General features: G+C 41.7%; 1 protein-coding gene across 3 annotated transcripts in view; it reads right to left on the bottom strand.

The window, feature by feature from the left end:
- entrep2 (endosomal transmembrane epsin interactor 2) overlaps positions 1–23355 on the bottom strand; it is a 97926-nt gene that overhangs the window by 32273 nt on the left and 42298 nt on the right. For all 3 annotated transcript variants that reach the window (XM_086026833.1, XM_086026834.1, XM_086026835.1), the window contains exon 2: positions 16089–16145. In XM_086026833.1, the coding sequence (XP_085882959.1) occupies positions 16089–16145 (57 nt within the window). The remainder of the gene's footprint in view (positions 1–16088; positions 16146–23355) is intronic.

Raw genomic sequence — 23355 nt, 5'->3', positions numbered from 1 at the left:
AGTTGAAATGAGAACATTGCTGAATGTGCAATTTAAGTGCAGTCGCAGAAGAAATATGTGTAGCTTTTGAAAGAACGTATAGTAAGAGAAGGAACTTTGTTGGACAAAACAGAATAACGAGAGACAATGCCAATTACTGTTTTCAAGCCCCACGTTGTTCCAAAGATCAGGTTTGTTATGTTTGTTCAGTTGTTTACTACCTAGTCTCTGGTGTACTGGCTATGGTACAAACTAGCAAAGTAAATTAATCATGTTTTAAAGCTTACATCTTAAAACACTAAACAGGCTGAAGTTCATATTTTTTATAATAAATAATAAATGGCCATTCCTAAATATCATCTGTATGTATTATTAACATCTTAAAAGCCTAGTGTTTTTTTTAGTTTTTTCTTGCCCTTCTGTGGGGTTAATATCATGGGATGTCAATATTATTTGTCAACTGTGCATGTGAAGCAATTTGAGACGCTCCTGTGATTAAGGGCTATACAAATAAATGAGACCTTACATCAGTGTCGTTTGCGTGCTAGACGACCTGCAAGGGTACCTGACCACACTACCAGGCACAAGCGTCATCGTCTTGCATGGGCCAGGGAGCATTTACGCTGGACGAGGGACCAGTGGGCCTCAGTGCTGTTCTCTGATGAAAGTCGACTCACGTCGAGCGGAAATGATGGCCGCCAAACAAGTTGGAGACATCAAGGAGAGCGCTATACATCAGCCACTGTTGTTGCTTTTGGTGGTGACGGTGTTACAGTGTGGGCAGGTGTGTCCAGTCGCTACAGAACTGCCCTACACTTTGGGACAAGCCCATTCTACCTGAATAACATCAGGAATCCAGTGATTGTGCCCCTACATAAGCAACGCTGTTCAGACTTGCACATGGGTGACATAAGTCTGTGAATGAAAAAAGTGCTGCCAGGGCATGAATGGGGTAGGCAAGATTGGCCTTGTTGGATGTGATCTTAAAAAGCAATCGATGCTCAAGGGCACATGGTAGGTTATTGAGATTTTTTGTTGTGGTGTACCCATCCATTGTTGTTAACTTTGTTTCGATTAATTTTTGGAGATGAGGAAATCACCAGTGCATCCATCTACTTTAATGTCCTACTTTCATTATATCACTGTAGCGTGAACATTTTACATACATTTCTCCTGAAGGCCAAATATCCTTAACCTTTTGTGTGTAGTGTGAAATAATCATCTTGTTACTTTTGTTTTCTGTGCTTACTGAGATGCTTAAATTTGGAGGGTTATCTCTGATGTGTTGCCCGAGGCAAGCGGAGGAAGTCGGGCAAAGCGTAGGTCTCAACAACGGGCCCCACCAGACGACGGCGCATTGCGGTGACATGTGTGAGGCGTCTCGCCCAAAGATTGATTGCGAAGCCAGCTTGGCACAGAGGTAGCCCGGGAAGGACCCGGGGCCGCTAAATGCATTGAAAGTGTCCATAATCAACGTGTGCTTCAATTCACATGAATTCTATCCACTTCATTTATTTTAATCAGAAGATTAAGGTACTGTAGCTTCAAATGTACACGGCTGGATTTTGTTTACATAGCTCGTGGAAGAAATGTCTAGTACGTCAGACAATCAGTGTATTTGTTCAGATGTGTCACATTATCACGTGGGTTACGCAGCCAATTGGGTGCCTGCATTGTAAATACACCTGTAATACAAACCGGGAAGTGAAGCACTTAAATGCCACACTGGCGAGCAAAATTGCTTTTTAAGAAGAACGGCTCATTACTTTGCAGCAAAACAAGCCCAGGACGGTACCTTTTACCGCACCATTCTATGCTCCCCATCCCAAAAAGTTCCCATCAGTCATTGGCTAAAGCCCTTTTCACACTGCACTTAGCAACACGCAGCAAGCTGTTGCTGAACGCATTCATTGTGTGAGGGGAGGGCAGTATGGACTGCAGAGTTGCTGGGCACTGCGGTGGAGCAGGATGACGGCTGCCATGATGGCAAGGCTCCTTAAAAAAAAAAAACTATTCTATTTGAGAGTGGTGGCGCCGTTACACGAATGACAGGGGATGGTGGAATGATGGAGTGCTAGTTTGGCAGTTATTTACAGGTAACAGCATGAGGACAATCAAGGAAGTCTTGCTAAATCTGGTGTCTTAGTGTCGCACACTTTGGGACACACAAGAAATGACATGCAGTGAGGTGTTTAAGAAGACACTGTTCCCTGTTTAGCCTAAAATATACCTGACCGAGATTAAACTCTCCCATGTCCGGCTGAGCCAGTAGTAAAGGATGTCATAGTCAGGATTTGACGTGGAGGAAGACCCAAATACACGGAAGCGAGGCAGGAGTGCACATAAGGAATAGTTTAAAGAAAGCAAAAAGTCAAACAAGGTACTGGGATGATATAAAAACAAACAACTGAAGTCCAAAACAACTTGGATCAAAGAAACTAAAACTAGGAAAAAGGACTGGGACCGCAGACGAACCAACAGCAACTTGACATGGCAAAGGACTAATGACAATGAGACAAGGAATGAAAGGAAACAAGGAACTAAATACAAACAAACTGACGAGAAAACTAGGAACACCTGCACAACACACAAGGGTTGGAGGGAGCTGATTGGGTAACACAAGTGAATGGGTCAATAAGCACAGGTGGACAACAAGCTAGAGACAGACAAAGGAACATAAGGGAAAACAGACTAAAGTCAAAAAACAAAATCAAAGACAGACCAGGACAGTACCCCCTACTTAAGGGACGGATCAGAGACGTCCCAAACAAAACAAATCCCAAAAACAGGGAAGGCGAAAGGGGGGCCCAGAGGCAGGATCATGGCCCACCAATCGGGGTCAGTCCGGTGGGCATCTTGGATGCCAGTCAAGAGGTTGGCCATCCCAAGGCCCACACAGGAGGCAAGGGTTTGCACCACCGGAACAGGCTCGGATGGCAGGAGCAGGGCTTGTGCCGCCGGAATAGGTTTGGGTGACAGCCGCAGAATGTGCGCCAGGAATGGGACCAGAGAATGCCTGGAAGATACTCCAAGTCGGTACCAGGTGGGAATGAGATACGGTGCCCAGATTTTGCAACCAGGATGTTTATGTGAGCTGACAGGCTCTGAAGAGTGTCCCTCATAGATGTTATGGACACTGTTTTCCAGCCAAGCCTTTCACCAGGAAAACACAGAGCACGGTATGATGCCTCTTCTGCTGGGTCCATTCCTGGTCGGTTCATTCTGTCATGGATTTGACGTGGAGGAGGACCCAAATGCAGGGAAGCGAGGTCGGAGTAATAGTTTAATTTAAAGAAAAAAAAAGGCAAACAAGGCAATGGGATACTAAAAAATACTAAAGTCTGAAACAACACTGATCAAAGAAAGTAAACAAACACTAGGAAAAAGGACTGGGACTGCAGACACATCAATAGTAACTTGACATGTCAAAGGGCAAATGACAATGAATCAAGAAGGACTGAAAGGACACAGTGAACTAAATACAAACAAACTCATGAGACAACTAGAAAAACCTGGACAACACACAAAGGGTTAGAGGCCCTCTGGTGGGTGGGAGGTAGGGGTTGTAAATTGTGTGATCTGCACTGATTCTCTGTCATCAGTGGTGGCGTTGGGAGGAGGTGTAGGTGGTGCAGGTCGGCCTGATATTGTGGCTGAAATTCGTATGTTGCTTTATAGATTGGAGGTGGTTGGTTGTAGGGTGGGGTTGTTGTGGGTGCCGGCTCATGTGGGTGTTGTGGGTAATGAGGTGGCGGATACTGTTGCTAAATCTAGTGTGAACCATCCATGTGTTCAACTTAGAGTACCGTTGGGTTTGATGGAATGTCGTGCTAAAATTAGGGAAATTGTACTTCTAGAATGGCAACAACTATGCAGCATTGAGGGGAGAGGGCGCCAATTTTTTCGCATTCATTCGTTGGTGGGGGGTACTTTTCCACTAAGCTTTGCAAGGAGGGACAAAATAATTTTGTCCCGGCTTCGGCTGGGTCACTGTGGGCTGGCAAGTGGGCTTTTCTTATTGGGGATGGTTGTTGTGCAGTGTGTGGTGTGAGGGAGTCGGTGGAGCATGTGTTGCTACGTTGTCCTCTATATGCGGTGGAAAGGAAGGTGATGGCTGGTGTTTTCGGTGGGTTGGGTGTTGGGGATTCGTCTTCGAGAGGGATGTTGGGGATGGGTGTTTCATTGGTGAAGAGGGAAAGGGTGTTTTTGCACTTTTTAAAAAGTACTGAGTTGTACTTTACAATTTGATGGGGACTAATGTTGGTTTTATATATGTGTGGGACACCTGACCAGTCGAGGGCAGTGAGATGCACTTACTGTGCCTAGTCTGCCGGAAAGAATAAAAGAAAGAAAGGGTTAGAGGGAGCTGATTGGGTAACAAAAGGGAATGGGTAAACGAGCACACAGGTGGACGCAATAGGCTAACAAGACAAACAAACAAAGGAACACAAGGGAAAACTAAAGTCATAAACCAAAATCAAAGACAGACCATGTCAGGATGCGCCCATTCCCTTCTCTGCTGCTCGTCTCCTCTTCCCTTCTAAAATGAGCAAAGCCAGGGCTTTCTTTTGCAGCAATGAAAGGTTCATCTTGTCGTGGAGTGGCCAACTTCTCATCTAAACCAGTGGCAAAAGTCTCCCTGTTCAGTTCCGGTAGGCTGCTACGTCAGCACTTCCAAATATGAGGGCGCTGGTCACCCGGACCTTATTGTCTTTTCATGTTGCCATGCAACCGTGAGCAAGTGCAGTGTGAAAAGTGCTTAAGTGGTCGCAAGACTAGTAAAAAGAAGTAGAGCAAGAGAACTTAGGCAGGTGAGGATTCAGAAGCGACTATCTTGGGATTAGCAAAATTTCAGTTTTTCATCTCTTTTTTAATTTCAAATTTATTGTCTATTCTTAAAAATAATGCTGAAAAACAATAACATTGTATGTGACAGTAACACTCTTTTACAATTATGCCACACTACATGTAGCGGCCGTGGCTAACGTCGGCCTGTTTATGTTTACTGTGCCAATGCTAACTAATACTAAGAATTGCTCATGCTGCATTTTTGTTGAAGCTGGATCCTGACCGACTACAATCGTATGCCATGACCATGGGAGAATTCCCCTCCGTGGGAGTCAGTGAGCTGCGTGACATTTGTCAGAGAAATTGTGACATAAGGTTAAATTCAGGTCTTTCTAGCGGTTTAAAAACGTCAAACTCCCTCTTTAATGGTGATTTAATGATTCATTTTTTTGTGGATCAAATGGAAAAGAATGAATGTGTATTCATTCACTCAACGAACACTTGCGTTACAAACCAGTAGTACCAGTGGCAGCTAAGATGGCACCCCGCGGAAAAAACAAATGCATACTTGTTGATGCATGGATGGCTTGATAGATGGACTTACTTGTTTGCTGTATAGACTACAGTGCATCTGACACACACAGCCACAGGGAGAGCAGCAAGCAGGCATGCTTGTTGGCTGTGTTGCAGTCAGTTCATTAGACTGTGAAATGTGGTTGATATAACGGTTTGCAGACCACAATTCCCTGGTTTATGACAAGTGACCGCAGAGTGCTCATTCAGTTAACAAAAGAATAGAAACTGCTGAAATCTGCCTCGATTTCCACCAAAACATTTCTCCCTACGACACCAGGCAGGTGAAGGAGAAGAATAGAACCAAGTGACAAGAGAACAGAGCTCATTTGTGATGCTATTCAACAGCCGAAAAAAAAGAGCCATTGTGAATATATGGGACAGACGAAAACCACTTCCGTCCCTTCTTAGACCGTACTTTTTAAAAGACTTCTCATCCTCCATCTGTCCGTCCACGATTTTAATATTGTTGTTCAAGGCTGCATTTATTCATAACCCTTTTAAACTAAGGGCATTTCGTAACTCTTTTTTGTTTTTCATTAACGGCATAATCTAACAAATTATTTTTCCCGTAGTTGACACGGCGTTATCGTTATTGTTTGTTAAATGCGATGCGTTACAATGAATTGATTGGTTAATTCTGACGCACTCTGGCGCCACAAAAAGAGCGTATCTCATGTCTCTTAATTGCAAAGTTACTAGCTCCTCACTCCTCAGAATATTGGGGCTCCCACGTAATATGTCAATAGATTGGCAAATAAGTGTAGGCTATGTGAAATGTAGAATGTATGTGAGTGTAAAGCTTTTTACACATTATGCTGTACTGTACATAGTGCACTCCATTTTAGAAAAATGCCCAAATCTAGTTACTATACTGAACGCAATGCTGTATGCTGTATGCTATGTCTCAAATGCATTTGGCCACATAAACAAAATGAAAAACGTTTTGATGGTTCGTCACAGTTTTTCGCGGTTGAGCGTAATGTATAATCAACATATTCAAATTTTGAACATATTTACAAGTCATTCCAACATGAGATATGCACTGACACTGTGTGCGTTGGGGGCGAGGGAGGCGGGGCATATGTGTTTGTGACGGACCAATCACACTCTTCTTTGTATCTGCAAAGTTGTGAAGCGTAACAGTGTGAATACTTGACTTTAATTTAGTTCCACTTGACACGCATAAATGACTTGACGTCAACTTTAGTAGATGTCTCCATCAGATGACGACATTGAGGATTGATCATCTCATGACCCCAAAACATTTGTAGCTCCTCCTGCCTCGCTACTTTGTCAATCTCCTCCTGTATTATTGAAGGAGTATATTGACGGATAAATGAATATTTAAGAGTTCAGTGTTAAAAAGCACTACAGGTTGTTTAACTGTTTATATTTTTAAATGAGAAAGATGTTTGAAATACTATTAGTCTATGTTCTACAGACTATTTGTCTCAGGTTGTGAGAGTTCATTTAATTTGCTACTGTTAATCTAAACATACTTTTATACTGTTTAACTGTTAACGATTGAAAGAAAATTTTGAAGCACAGATAGTCTACAAGACCTCTTGTCTGAGATTGAAGTTTACTTTACCTGGTTGTACACTAAAGAGTTAAAACACTATGTCGTGTATATGTTCACTTGTAATGTGAATAAAGTAAAATGCATTGAGGTTCAGGTTGGTGACTTGACATGTTATCTAATATTGAGAGTTTGATTTATTAATTGTAAATACATGATTTATGTTGTTAAAATGTTTACTTTTGTTTTAAAAAAAAGATACTATTTGAAGTATAAACATTCTGTTCTCAGTCTAAGTGCAATAAATACTGAAGTTTATGTACAATTACCTGGTCATTACAGTGTACTAATTACAAATGTCTTGCTCAGAAACTGCTCAGAAAAAGAAAATTCGAAATTATTTGATATATATAATTTTTTAGAGTACTGAAAATATTTTGCCTGGTAACTAGTTACTTTTATTATAAATTCATTAAAATACTAACTCAGTTACTTTTTCGAGCAGGTAATCGAGCAAAGTAATTATAGCTAATTATCTTTATAAAGTAACATTCCCAACACTATTCATTTGTGTAACTTTTGCCACTTTGGCTAATTGACAGCATTTGCTAAGTTAGTAAACATTTTAGAAACAGTTGCTGTGGCACCAATGCATTTACCACATGGGCATTATCCATCCATCCATCCAATATCTGGTCTACTTCTCCATATTAAATATAAAACATAGTTAATGCACTTTGTCGATCAATACACTTTGCATATTACCGATGACTACCGATTAATGGTTCAAACGGCATCAATCAGGTTACAATGTAAAATGTAACGCTGATGCAAGAAATGTATAAAGAGCTAATACAAAATAAAATATTAACAACAGTGATTTGATTCTTCTGCAGAGGAGCATCACATCCAATAACATATGTTACAGAATCTCCTATTAATATTAATTAGACAAAATGATTGCATATTTTCTGTTCAAGTGTTTCTGCAAATTACATATCTGAAGAAGGCCATGGCAATGTTTTCCCCCAAATAGCTCCACTCTCAAAACACATTACAGTCACATTGACAACCAACTGTGTACTTAAAATTCATTACGGAGTCTCTTCACTAAATTGGGGAAAATATTCCCCTGGTAATAATTAAAACTGGCATAATTATAAAGAAAACACAAACAAAAGATTGGGGGAGAAAAACAGCTGTCTCCAGCTTTTTTTAACCTTTTATTTCCAACATGCTATTCATGAGTAACATCATCAACAATATTGTGTCCATTGTGGGTGTTCAAAGCAAATTATAGTATCTTGTTTGTGTTCATATGCCATTGCGAGAAACTTTACCCAGTAAAATATTATAGCTGTTTCTAGCTTCTATTATTCTAGTTATCTGTAATTTCAACGTTATTTTTGTGTATGTTAGGCGACTGCTTCGTGGTCTAGAGGATAACATAGATGAGGGAAATTGTTTCATTGCAAATGATGGAGAAAAAAGAGAAATTCTCTAATAAAAGAAAGAATTATTGGAATGTACGTATTTGAATATTTTTGTTCGTGTATTAGTTAGCTGCTAGTTTACTTTCTTATTAATTTCACTCAACTTTATTTATAAAGCTCTTTTAAAAAAAACACCATCACTGCATACAAAGTGCTGCGCATGGAGTAGAATCAGACAAAAACATACTGTTAAAAGAATAAATAAATACAGTACATTCCTTTTTTACATTTCTATTATATCTCAAATTTCTGTGTACGGTAATTCAGATGAGATAACAAACTAGCCAACTGCAATGGCAAATCCTGGGAGGAAAAGAGAATGACATAATGTTTTAAGATGCATGAGGGAAGTCAGTATTGACATTCTGAGACCACCATTGGGGCTACCATGGGCCCGAAGCAATAAGTTGGTCCACTTTTAGCTGAGGCTGGCCCAGCTTCAGTGTGGGACTGCAAACACACTCAAACTAATCCCTGCCTGTCACAGAGAGAGCAAGAAAGAGGCTCCCAGTAGTGGCCAAACTGGCCTAAATAGGCCTGATAATGTTTGGAATGATTTAATCATGAGAACAATTTCAATGTCATCTACATTGTTGTGTTTTTCTGGTGTTTCATTGTAAGGTTTTATTCCACTGCAGGAGATGTCTGTTTTCTCATGTTTATCGATCACTGGACCGTCATCCTCTTTCACATTGTACTCTATATCCTCTTTTATCCTGTAAGGTAATGTTTATGGTTTGTCAGGGTCATGGGTTGACACGCAGCCAGAATCTCATAAATCCACACGCTGCCATCACACCAGGCCTCCTCCAGAAATATTGGTCCGTATGGAAAGTCTTTGCAGATGATTGGCATTTCATTGTGTTGTGTGCAGCATGAACTACATCTTTGGCAATATATTTGTATGTGTGGGTGTGTGCATAGGTGTGCGTGCGTGTGTGATGTTGTGACCACAAAGCTTGTAAGAAAACGATGTAATCCAAAGCAAACGGCTTTTTGTTACGAGAAGCAGAAGTGTGTGAAGAAAATTGTCTATTATGTTTTATGTACAGCATTTTGTTCCAGCTGCGGTTGTTGTTAACGTCCTCTTGAATTAAGTTGAGTTGAGTAAAAGTGTCTCTGCATTAATCTTAATGAAAACATTTCACATGCATATGCAGTGGAAGTAAGACTCATGAGCAAGTTACATATGGGTGGTTCTCAGATAGTATGGCCGAGTGGCCCGATGGATTTGTTTTTTTCAATTGTTTTTTGTTTTGTTTTTTAATTGGTAACATTGGCATTAGTTGTTCCAAATAGCATTTACGGTATTTGTTTCCACTTCTCAGACAAATACCTCAATGTCGGTTTGGGAGATTCTCTCCGTCTTCTTTGAAGCGCTTTTGGATTTCTTGCTGATGTGTTTCTCAATGCAAATGAGGCTAGACATGCGCGACTGTGGCACTTTTGATCAGGTGGGATTCATCACACAGCGTGGTGATCAGTGAAATAAAAACAATATGGGGCACATGTCATCTGTGGGGCTGCAAGGTACACAACACTGTTTTATTTTTTCCTTATTTTGTGTCAGGAGTGCGGCAACTGCGTGTGACCGGGTACCGGTTAAGTCCGTTCTCGACGCCGTTTGGCTGACTTGGACCAGCTAAGACCACGTGGGTCGTTTAAATATGCAGATGGGAACTGGCGGTTAGGGGATGCCCAGCTCTGGGTTTGTGCACTTTACAATTACTGCAGATAAAAGGCAAAACATTCTCACTTTAACTTGTCAAATGTAAAAAAGATTCAGTAAAGAAGGTAAATAATAAAGAACTCCGTATATTCTTACAACTGTATACCTACTGTATTTTTGCACTTCCCTGTACTGTATATGTTTAAAGGTAAACACTGATGTTGTGGTTGTTAATTCACCTGATTTCCATGCAGACTGGGTGGGTTAAGTTTGCACTTGTACAAATGGGAGTGAATGGTTGGATTAGAGGTCATGAAAATCACAACGTTACCATCAATTGTTTACACGTTACAAAACGCTACTTCTCGTTCTCTAGCCAATTTTATACGTCTGCAGAAACATTGACAAGAACGACAACGGTGAGAGACTCTATTCGGTAATACATTCTTTGTTTCTTAGTTCGGCCCACCGCAGGTCCAATCTGTCACTTTGAAAGTCAGCGGACGCAGTGAACAACCACACGGCATGGACGGAAGACCAGAAACTCAATGCTGAGTTCCATCGGCGCAATGTATAGAAGCACGGCGCTCTTCCCATATAGCAGGGGCGGAGCCATGGGTGGGGCCTGGGTGTGCACAGGCCCACCCAGATTGACAGACTGCCCACCCAGTGGGATTCATGAAAAAAAAAAAAACTTTTAAATGGTTAGTAAATTATTATTGAATTATTTAGTATGTTTATTTAGTTTAATTATAGCACGTCCGCCTCACAGTTCAGAGGTCGTGGGTTCGATCCCGGCTCCGGCCTCCCTGTGTGGAGTTTGCATGTTCTCCCCGTGCCTGTGTGGGTTTTCTCCGGGTTCTCCGGTTTTCTCCCACATTACAAAAACATGCATGGTAAGTTGATTGGACTCTCTAAATTGCCCCTGGGTGTGATTGTGAGTGCGGATGTTTGTCTCTGTGTGCCCTGCGATTGGCTGGCAACCAACTCAGGGTGTCCCCCGCCTACTGCCCGAAGTCAGCTGGGACCCTCGTGAGGATGAGCGGTATCGATAATGGATGGATGGATCCAAACTTCATATTATTCGGTTTGTGGTTTTATTTGAATATGCGATGTGTCGGGACAGGAGGATTGTGCTCAGTGAGAGAAATATTCAGGCCCACCCTGATTTTTCCAGGCCCACCCATTAGCCACGTTCTGGCTCCGCCCCTGCCAAATACTCAAGTCAAATTTATTTTTATAACCCTTAATCACAGAAAAGTCTCAAAGGGTTCACATGCCCACAGTTGGCAAATTTTAACCACATTCCCTGGTCTTGACCCCAGGAGGCAAGGAGGGCAAGGAAAAACTAAAGTAACCCATCAGGGGATATAGAGGAAGCCTTGGCTGCTTCAGGACTGTTGACAGTCAGCAAACAAAGTACCTGACACAAATAAAAACAACATGAATTAAAATTATTTTTAGTTTAAACTCTAGAACTAAGACAGCAGTCATTTTGACAGTGCTCAACATTTAAAGCATTTATTACTCCTTTTACATAGATTATCAATGTTCCTGGCTTTTTGACTTTTTCTGTCTCTGTATATCATGCTAAAATTTTATTGTATTAAAAACTATAAAAATATTTACGAGTCATCATTCCTTCAACTACAATGACTGTCAATTTAATGGCTCTATTATTTTTAATGTAAATCTTTCGTGCTGCTGGGATGGCGCTGCCAGGTTTCCATAGCAACCACTAGCGGCAGTGACCCGTAAGAAAAGCTGCTGGTCACCATGGTCTATAAAACAAGTTATACAGTAGAGGAAGCATTACATCTGCTTCAAAATATTGACGAGGCTGAGTCTGCGGATGAGTGTTTGCTGGATTGCTCGGCAGATACACAGTGAGAACGGGCGAGCAGTCCCCGCCCTGGCAAAGAGGATCCGTGTTGCATGTAGGAAAATATAGGCTGTAGATGTGATAGTCATGACATTTTGGGCAGTACGGGCCAGAGTCGAAATCAATAAATTAATAAGATAATGTGGTGCTTGTTGACATAATTCCCCCATGAAACTAAGAGCTGAGGTGTGTGTTCGAACTCGGGGTTAAAATCCCTAAATATCCCATCAAAATGATGGGATATATTCTTTGATCCTAGAGAGCTGCTATGAATCAAATCTCTTCTCTGGTCTAACGTTACACAAAAGCGTAGGAAAGGGAGACAGAAATGTGAGTGGAGAGGCTCTGCTTAGCTGGGTGATAAAACTAAAGGGAGCGAGACAGGCAATCTGCAGGGAATGTAAGAGAGAGAGTGAGAGAGATTGTGAAAGAATGAGAGAAAGAGGGAGAGAGGGGCAGAGCAGGAGATACTGATATGAGGAGGTTCAAGACAATGTGCTAAAACTGCAGAAATGAGATGAGATTACTTATGGCATTGAGAGAGCATGAAATAGAGTTGGGTGAGACGCTTGAAGCTTTACAGCACTTAAAAAAAATCTACTTATAACGGCACGATGAAAAGATTTACAGAAATCACAAGCATACATCTACTTAAGGCAGGGAAAGGGAATGTGGCATCATTTAGGCACAAAATGATTTTTAATCAAAGGAGGTCAAGTTACAGACCAATGACAATGTATATCCATCCATCCATCCATCCATTATCGATACCACTTATCCTCACAAGGGTCGCGGGGCGTGCTGGAGCCTATCCCAGCTGTCTTCGGGCAGTCGGCGGGGGACACCCTGAATTGGTTGCTAGCCAATCGCAGGGCACACAAAGACAAACATCCGCACTCACAATCACACCTAGGACCTTTACAGAGTCCAATCAACTTACCACGCATGGTTTTGGAATGTGGGAGGAAACCGGAGTACCCGGAGAAAACCCACGCAGGCACGGGGAGAACATGCAAACTCCACACAGGGAGGCCGGAGCCGGGATCGAACCCACGACCTCTGAACTGTGAGGCGGACGTGCTAACCAGTCGCCCACCGTGCCACCCCCAATGTACATCCGTACATCCATAATTGAGTTGACTTTCTGACACATGATTCGATAAGAGAATTGTTTTCATGGCATGGCAAAAAGGACCCAAACTTTTTATCCATCATGACCATAGTCAGCTAAGAAAGAAAGTAAGTAACCTTTCCAAAAGTAAAGCATTCTTGAATTGTTTCACCTTAAGACACAAAAAATACACTCACCTTCCTAAGTTTTGGAGTAGTAAGGCCATTTCATATATTTTTGCCATAGAATGAAAACATTTGGGTGTAAGATCAAAACTTAATGAGAAAATATGAGACAACAAAACAACATTTCAACTTTTACTCCCAGGATTTTATGCATGTTATGTCGGATACACAACTCTTCTTTTTTAATGTTTTTTCGAGCTCTCACACAAGCCTTTTTCATTCATGTGTTGCTCTTTTTGGTGGGGTGACTCCTTTGAGTCTCCTTTTTAGCAGGTCTATTGGGTTTAAGTTTGGAGGTCGACTTGGCCTTACGCTTATTTCGTCTAATGGCCTCCCTTGTTTGAGTAGCGCTTTTTGGGGACTTTCAGTCAAAATTTTCATGTAGAAGTTAATTATGCTGCTACTATGAAGTTTTACATCACTGAATGTTAACAAGCATGAGCCAGAAGAAGAACCTACGCAAACCCAAGCCATGACAATACCTCCACTCAGATTCACAAATGAGCTTGAACAGTCATCTCCAAAAGTATTAGAACGGCAAGGTCAACTTGCCGAAAGACGGACAACGGACACTCAATTTTTAGTAAAATGCCCACCTCTGCCATTAACAGGATGTGACTGCAGGTGGAGGAGTTGACTAGGCGAGGGCGTTATGCATTAGGTTATGAATTAGGTGGTATGCGGAAGTAGAGCAATGAAAGGTGGATGTCATTAACTGACTAAATGGAGTGTCAGCGGGCAGTGAAATGAAGATAAGTACTTTATTTTCCCTTGGTTCTGTTCCGTTTTAATCAGCAAAGTTGCTGCTGTGTTAAGGCACCGTTAGGAAAGAATCTGTTCAGGTACATACATGTACATTTACAGTTCAAAATCGTTCTGTAATCGTTCGGCTTATATATCATTCTTTCATTATTCTTTTTTTAACAGAGTGGGTGCGGCTTGTATAAAAGTGAAATATATGGTACTCAAAAAACGGTTGTCTAAGTTCACTTCACACTTGTGTCGCACTTAAAACACTTCACACTGAGTTTGCATTCACCTACTGATGGCGCAGCACGAGAAGCAACTGGGGGTTCAGTATCTTGCTTAAAGGACAGTTCGACATGGTCACAAGGGCTGGGGATTGAACTCGCTACCTCAGGGTTAGGAAACAACCGCTGTACCACTGAGCCATGCCGCCCCCAATGTGATTTTGGTGTGTTTGATCAAGGCGCAAGCAGACAGATTTGGCCGTCTGCGGCATGTGGTGGATGTCACCTATTTCATTCATAAATATGACATGATAAATATGATAACATGAGACCATCTCTGAATCATTGTAGAAATCAATTCAATGAACAAATTTCAATCATTATCATCTTAATAGCCCCACCTTGACCAGGCACACCTACTGGGGGCCAGGTGTCACACACGGACGCACGGTTATGGGTGCAAGGCAATCTCCAATTACTCATGTCACATGCGTGGCTGACTACATCATCCACAAGGGGGGATCTTGCAGTTTACCTGCCAATGTCATGTACGGACCCCAGCGAGTCTGTTGCTGTTTACGCCATGATTTTAATGCAAAATAGGGATGCCACTATGATTGGCTACATGCCATCCCACAATGGTACAAATGCCCCGGTATGCCCAATTCAACCTGTGCAAAGTCTAGCAAAATACCAAAGGAAAGAAAATCCATCCATCCACACAGTGCTTTGTGCTAGACTTGCACTGAGAACAAAAATAGGGCCCTAAGGGTTTTTGTCATGGATGTGATAGATTTTCTATTTTCTGTCAGTTTTACAATTGTTTGTTTTTCAACCCACATCTCAAATCTCTCTGGTTTTCACTACGGTTACACCCCTAACATGTATTAATATAGGCTTCACACAGGCAAAAGCCAACTCTGAAACTGTGTGTAGACATTCAGCACTATTTATTTGTTGCCCAGTCATAGCAGTATGGCACACACCTGGGCAACAAAACTCATATCAGTTATCATGTTAGAATAATTTTGCTCACATGAAAAATAGGTGCCTTCAAATAAAATGTGATATCTTCTAAATTGGGTATAAATACTTGATGCAAATTCATGAAAAAAAGATCTGAACTGTTTATCTCGTGGCTAAGATTCATCGTTAGATGTAAAAACCAAATGTTTTGAGTTTACAACAAAGGAAAGGAGGATATTTTATTATTGTATTATAGGAGTTGAGTATCTTCCGCTCTGCTTTGCTGTGATGATGGTTTACTGTATTTTCCGGAATATAAATCACATTTTTTTTTCATAGTTTGGCCGGGGGTGCGATTTATACTCCGGAGCACCTTATGTGTGAAATTATTAACACATTATTACCTGTATATCATTCATCCATTATCTATAACGCTTATCCTCACAAGGGTCGCGGGGCGTGCTGCAGCCTATACTCCAGTGCGATTTATATATGTTTTTTCTTCTGCATTATGCATTCTATGGCTGGTGCGACTTGTACTCCGGAGCGACGTATAGTCCGGAAAATACGGTGGTTAGTAATTTCTTTGCACTATAAGTGGATTTAGTATTAGAGCTTAAATAAATAAAACTTGTCTTTTGTTGCTTTTGGGTGCTAAGTCTTAGTTTCATTTATGCTTATGAATTGAAAGGAAGGTAAGAGTTCCATTATTTTAACATGTGTATGGTTCTGACGAACATTGAAATATATCATTTAAATTAGCTTGACATTGCCTGTTCTTTTTCTTGTTGTACAATTACAGCCTTTTCTAATATACAATTTCCACTTTCATACTGAGCTTTATTCTCAACCTTTGGTGACAAGTAAAGCTTCACAATAAACGGCTCCCTCGTGTGAATCAGTCTGTCAGATTAGCAGTGCAACACGGAGGCGTTCAGATAATACTCACCACTAGTGAGAGTGGCCTCTTCCAAGACACCACGCCGATAAGCCCGGAGAGAAGAACCTGGAGGGAAGAGTACACAAAGGATGTTGAAAGAGCAAATTGATACGGGCAAAAAGGAAAACACATGAAAACAAGGATGAGTTTATCCAGAAGAGTACAGTCATGTTTACTGTACACTCAAAGTAGACTTAATTCGCTTTGGCCTTATTTTTGCTGCACATTACAGTGTTGACATGGACACATATAAATCACAACTGGTAATAGCACTTGACAGTTTAACAGTCTTTGGCTACAGTCCTAATCTAATGAGATCCAATACAAGACCTGAATCAAAACTTGTAATAAAACATTATTGGTTGATTGATTTGATGAACTGTCAGTGTCACTTGATCCTGAATACCCCGAAAGAGCAAGAAACGAATACATATCAATTCAGTATCAATTCAAACCAGGGTGTTCATTCTCCCTTTGCCAACTTGCCAATGATGGGGTGAACCACGGATTGGCAAGGTAAATATTTCCCACTTCTCGCCACATTGACGAGCGGCCAATTTGTCTGTCAAAATTGCAATGGGAGAACCTGCGTAGAGTAATCCCACAATGCTCCATGTGGCCAGTGATGCACTTGTTTGGTTATGGTATAATCACAATGCACTGCGCCGAACGTAAACAAAGTCAATCTGGCAGTATAGAAAACGCGTCGCTACTTTTAGACAGACAGACATACAGGTGATAGATGATAGGATAGATTGTAGATTGTGTTTGTCATTGCGCAAAGTCAATTGGCAATATTTTGATTTCTTCTTTTTATGTTCTGTAGACAGTGTATGTGTCAGTGTCTGTTTGTCTCTTTTTACAGTTTCCTTTGGCTGCCTTGTCTAGTCGATTTAGCCTTGCCTTTATTTGGTCGGCCAGTTTGTCAGCAGCAATCATCCTCATCGTCCACACTCTGGTCTAGAGATGGACTGTCTAACAACATTTGTACATGATATTATTATCTGCTTGACATCCCTGCAACTGTAAATTTGACTCCCTTTATAGGCTCAACAAGTCTGTGATAGTATCGCTGGGCTCACTGACTTTTGTATAGCATCACCACTGGTTATGTTTACATGAACACATTTACTCAGATTAAATGCCTGATTGGAATAAAACTACTTCATGTACACACCCCATTCGGAATATTCCCGATCAAGCCCATTCCAATCAAGATTTTATTACGAACGAGTGAAGTGGTTTCTGTCGATTGTTAATCTGATCTGCGTGCATGACAAAATTTATTTTGAAATTTTAGAAACAAACCATGTTTACCGCACATCTGTGACATCAGTATACGTGTTTCTGTTATTCCCGGAAGCTATTAAAAGTAGAGCGAGCGAAAGACATGGCGGGCGCAAGACTGAACTGGTACATTTGCATCTCCTTTAGGAAGTGTTAACTCGACGTAACAAGCGCAAATGGGAAAAATACGCGAAATAACATTAATATTTACAGTCCAAATGGAGGGAGTGATGTTTTGTTGACATGAAAGTCGCTACGGCTTCTTCTTCTTTTACTACTACTTCCGATATATTTGGTCTGTGCATGTCAAAATAATTTATTCCGATTGAAAGTGTGATGCATGAACACGCAAATCCTAAACGGATCAGTATTTTTAGTGTCCACGTCAACAGTGCATCCGATCACATTTTTAATCCAAATTCTGATCGGATTAAAGAAATTTTGTCCATGTAAACGTAGCCTCTGAGTTTGAATTTAATTTACATTTGTTTGACAGAGCTCAGGTGACAATATCAGCTGTTATATTCGTGTCATGTACTGCATTTATGTCTCATATATACTCCCTGCTATCAAAATGTGTGTTTATGATTTCAGAAATATAAGCCTGTTTTGCATCCAGCGTCTTCTATGAAAGCCAGTAGGTTTTCTCTCCCGCTTTTGCTCACATGTGATCAATTTCGATGTTTCTTGCTCCTCACCTGCACCATATCAGTGACAGTATATTGCTCCACTGAAATTACGGTAGTCTATAGTCTTTTAGTCTTGCATCCATGTCTTCACACTCACATTGACGTTGCGCACATTGACAATGAATAGCATGCAAATGGTTCATTTTGACACACTCACACACACACACACTTTTGGGGAAACTCACAAACTAAAGCTTTCATCAGACTATTCTGTATGTAAAATAAATGTAAACATATTCATCAGTGCAAATGTCCAAATTACCATAGCTCTACAGATACCACAACCCGTGAGGATGAATTAAAATGCAATCTGACATTAATTATTATTTTGCACCCTCATACCACATCAAGTTAATGGATTCATTTTCTCATGTTGTGACACTGATAAGGAAAAATAAATATGATCAATATGATAAACCAAGCCCAACTTCTCCCAAGCCAAAAAAATCTAATGAATATTTTCACAGAACCAGCAGAGCAATTTTACATTTGGTTTATCTACTGTAGAGTAAAAGTTTAGAGGCCAGTAAATTTGTAGTATCAAGAGCCCTCATAAGGACAGCAACACAAGTATGTGTGTAGGCGTATAGAGCCCGTGTACCGTTTTTGTAAGAAATGATACATGACTGGCATTCATGTGATGGATCTGCTCTCATCAGTCACAACAGGCTTTTCCTCTTGGCTGCTCAGAGAACAGGATTAGCTTGCAATATGTAACAGCATCATTCGTCACCAAAACCTATTCTGCATAGATTATTGAAGCATATTAAAATGTGTACATTTTATATGTGGAATTCGAAAGATGTAGCAGGGCAACACGTAATGTGATTAAAAAGGAAAAGTAACATCTATACAAAGTTGCACTGACCTTGATCATCAGTAAGATCTGAAAATTGTTTTGCGCCTGGACCGCAGAAAAGCTTTTAGCCTCCGAGGAGTGCTGTCAACATGATAATGAATTAAAAGGATCTCAAAATGAATCTTGCAAGGTGGGTGAGACGGATAAACCACAACAATACATTAAATCATTAGACAGTGGACTTGGTTATGAATAGAGAACCATATTTTTTGTCTCAAGACAAGCAGGGCTTTAAGCAGTATAATCTTAATTTATCACAACTGACAACAACTTCTCTGCATTCAACACATCCGGAGGAGCAGTGGACAGACTCTGAGCTCGTAGGGACCACATTTGGATCTTATGTCAGCGCCTTTGATAGTGCAACTGGCTTCAAATTAACCTTACATATTTTTGCTGTCAATACATGTCACACAGACACACACATGCAGGGTCAGTAATGCAACAAGATACCAATAAGCGAAAACTTTTGCAGGGGATGATGTCAAGTGTCATGAAAGCAACGTGTATGACAACTCCCAAGAAAGTCACTGATTAATGATAAATCTATATACAGTATTGCTTCATGGCAAAAAAAAAAAAAAAAAGTGAGTCCCCATTCAGAAAATCTGTATGCACAATTAAAGAGAGAAGTCTTGGAATGTGTTTCTTAATTCATCTCGTTATTAACTTGTAAATCTCAGTTGAATGTTTTAAAAGATTAAAGTTTAAATCAACCCAAACATATTTTTTTCAAGAATACATTTCCAGCAGGCCCACTAGTTGAAACACAGCATTCTGATTAATATTGCGTTTGTGGAATATGACTTACGTAGCAAAATCCACCCCTTTTTAGCCATGTCAGGGGACGGCCATTTTGTCGACTCAGGGCTCAGGTAACGACCAATCACGGCTCAGCTTCAGAAAACAGGTCAGCCGTAATTGGTTGTTACCTGAGCCCAAGCAGTTGTGATGTCATTTTCAGTCGACAGAAGTGACAAAATGGCGACCCCTAGAGATGGCTAGAAATGGGTGGATTAACTCTTATTTCACAATGCAATATTTAACAGTGACTTGTTTCAACTAGTGGGCCTGCTGGGAACATATTCTTGAAAAAAATATGTTTGGGTTGACTTCTAATTTAAATAGTCATTTTGAAAGTAAATGCTCCCAACTTTGGCTAAATGATCATATTTACATTTTATTCCTACAGTATTGCTGTTTTGAAAGAAATATTCACAAAGGATAGTATATTTAGCGGTCATTTGATTGTGGGTGTGTATGTAAGAATTCATTTATTTGTTCTTCTGTGAAACAAACAGGGTTCTGTATTAACATTTTTGAACAGCAGCCAATGTGACTGATGACTTTCAAGTTACCAGCCTATCAAAATTCTGCTAGCCTTTTATTTATTTATTTAAAAATTTATTTTTTTTAAACTTTAACTGTGCTTTTTTTCATCTGTAACCTGTAGACTGTAGTGTGAGATACAGGCATTCATTCTGCCACTGGGCCTCTGATACACCATTATCTAGCATTACGGAACAGTATTTATTGGACCCAGCATTTAGTTGTTATAGATGTGTCGATGTTAATCAAGGCAGTTACTGAGAGTGTGGACCGCAAGTTGCCCATTCCTGCACTAATTACATGTCATTTCCGGTGCCGCGCGAGTGGCTGTCTGCTACAGTAGCTCCGGCTCATCAGTGAGCCTTTTCGTGTTTTTTACCATATTATCTATTCTACCACATACTTTTTCACACAGTGGATGTTCTTAAATTTACACAGCAATGGACATCCAACTTGTGTTTTTTTTGGCTGCAGCTGGTGGCTATTTTTTGCGATCGTGTCCAGGTACATGGCTCGGAGACATGGCTCCATTGTTTACAGCCGGGATCAGCTGTTGGCACTCCGTGCTAACCCCGCGCCGGCTCCCGGAGCAAGGCCCGATATCCCCCGTGAGCTGAGGAGGAAGAGACGGGGATCTCGTGCAGGGGTTAAACGCCGGGCAAGGAGGGAGACGATTCCACCCCATTGAGCACTGAGCTGTTAGCTGTTGACATGAGACCATACTACATCGCGCGTGAGTTTAGTCATGTGATCGCCGTGTACGTTCCCCCCCCCACCCCAGGCTGCCAACAGTGATACAGCCTGTGATGTCTTGACTGCAGCTGTGAGCAGGCTACAAACACAGCACCCAAACGCCCTGCTCCTCATCTGTGGTGACTTCAACCATGCCTCTCCTTCCTCCTCTCTGCCTTCATTCACACAGTATGTCACCTGCCACACCAGAGACAATAAAATACTGGACCTCTTCTATGGTAACACCAATGAGGCATACAAATCACTGCGCCTCCCCCCGCTGGGCAAAGCTGATCACAACCTGGTGGCTCTCCAGTCTGTGTACAAACCTCTGGTCCGCAGGCAGCCAGCTGTGAGCCACACGGTTCAGAGATGGTCTGGAGAGGCCGAGGAGGCCTTAAAGGACTGTTTCAGCACAACTGTGTGGGAAGCATTCAGCGATGCCCACGGGGAAGACATTAAGAGTCTAGCGGATACTGTTACAGACTATATAAATTTCTGCATGGAGAACACCATACCCACACCTACTCTCCCTGCTGTGGGCATCACCCCTCCCCTCTTTTTCCCACAGTCTCCAGCTCCCAGCTACACCAGACAGCCACCACTCCCTCCTGCCCAGCCTTGGCCTTCACAACATCTCAGGTGAAGAACCAGCTGAAAAAGATGAAAGCGAGGAAGGCAGCGGGTCCAGATGGCATCAGCCACCCAGCTCCCCAAATCCTGCGCAGACCAGCTGAATGGAATTGTCCAGCACATGTTCAACCTGAGCCTGAAACTGGGCAGAGTCCCCCAGCTGTGGAAAACATCCTGCCTGGTCCCGGTGCCAAAGACCCCCCATCCGAAGGAGCTCAATAGCTTCAGACCAAGTGGCGCTGACGTCTCACCTGGTGAAGACCCTGGAGAGACTGGTCCTTGTCCACCTACGCCCCCTGGTGAGCTCCTCAATGGACCCACTACAGTTCGCATATCACCAGTCTGGCATCAGTGTGGATGATGCCATCATCTACCTCCTCCACAGTTCACTCTCCCACCTGGAGAAGGCGGGGAGCACTGTGAGGATCATGTTCTTTGATTTCTCCAGTGCTTTCAACACCATCCAGCCCACCCTACTGGGAGACAAGCTGGAGCGGGCGGGGGTGGCCCACCACCTCACCACATGGATCCAGGACTACCTCACAAACCGGCCACAGTATGTGAGGACACAGGATTGTATGTCTGACGCGCTACTCTGCAGCTCTGGGGTTCAGGGGACCCTCCGCAGGAACTTTTATGACTCGGTGGTTGCATTGGTCTTATTCTATGGAGCGGTCTCCTGGGCAGGCGGCGTCTCGGCCCGGGACAAGAAGCGGCTGGACAAACCGGTCTGTCCTGGGCTGCTCCTTGGACTCTGTGGGCTCAGTAGGATGATGGCTAAACTGTCATCAATGCTGGACAACCCGGCCCACCCCCGCCAGGGCACTCTAACAGCACTCCACAGCTCCTTCAGCGATAGACTGTCACACCCTCGCTGTGCAAAGGAGAGATTCCGCCGCTCCTTCTTGCCTGCCGCTGTCAGACTCTTTAACAAGAACATTGGCTATAGTCTCTACAAACTGGTGGACATTAGTGCAATTGTGCAATCCTGCACCTGAGCTATATTGTGCAATACTCAACATTCCCCACTACTGTATTTTTATCTTTATCCAATGCTGTTCCTTATATTTCACTGCAGCACTGTCACTTACAGTATTTTTTCCTCTGTACTACGGAACAGGCTAAAATGAGTGTTTCTTCATACTTTATATGTAAATGTATGTTGGTGTGTATATACATGTGTATACACACATGGTTACTGCGTATATTTACATAGGTTTGATTCTGAATGTTTGCTGTTAATGTTATACATTAACGGATACATTATGCCGCCGTCTCTGTGTGACCTATATCTTTGCTGCTGTAACGCTGAAAATTTCCCCACTGTGGGATCAATAAAGGCCTTCTTAGCTTATCATCAGGTGTTTTTATGTTTTGGCTGCCTTGAAAAAATGTTACAAAGATATCAATTAAATATCAATAAATAAACACACACACAATAAATAAATATCAACTAAAACTGAGTCTTTGTGAAGGCATCTCTTGTATGGGATTATACTACATTAGGTGTACTTGACCTTGTACCTGGAAAGGGTAAGAATAAAATTAAAGAGTACACAGGTGAAGACTCGGAAGGAATAAACATGACAGAAGAATACACTCAAAGTATATTATTTAAATAAAAAAAACCTGAATGATGCACCAGAACTGCAGAACTGAGCAAAATGACTCAAGTAGCAGGATAAACAGGACTTGACATTTTAATGAGAAGTTATCTTCAAATCATACCACTGTAATCAATGCCTCA

This window comes from Filicampus tigris, chromosome 3, assembly GCF_054856515.1.
Source record: "Filicampus tigris isolate MCC_2025a chromosome 3, RoL_Ftig_1.0, whole genome shotgun sequence".
NCBI classification, from domain to species: Eukaryota; Metazoa; Chordata; class Actinopteri; order Syngnathiformes; family Syngnathidae; genus Filicampus; species Filicampus tigris.
This window is presented reverse-complemented; position numbering and strand designations above follow the sequence as displayed.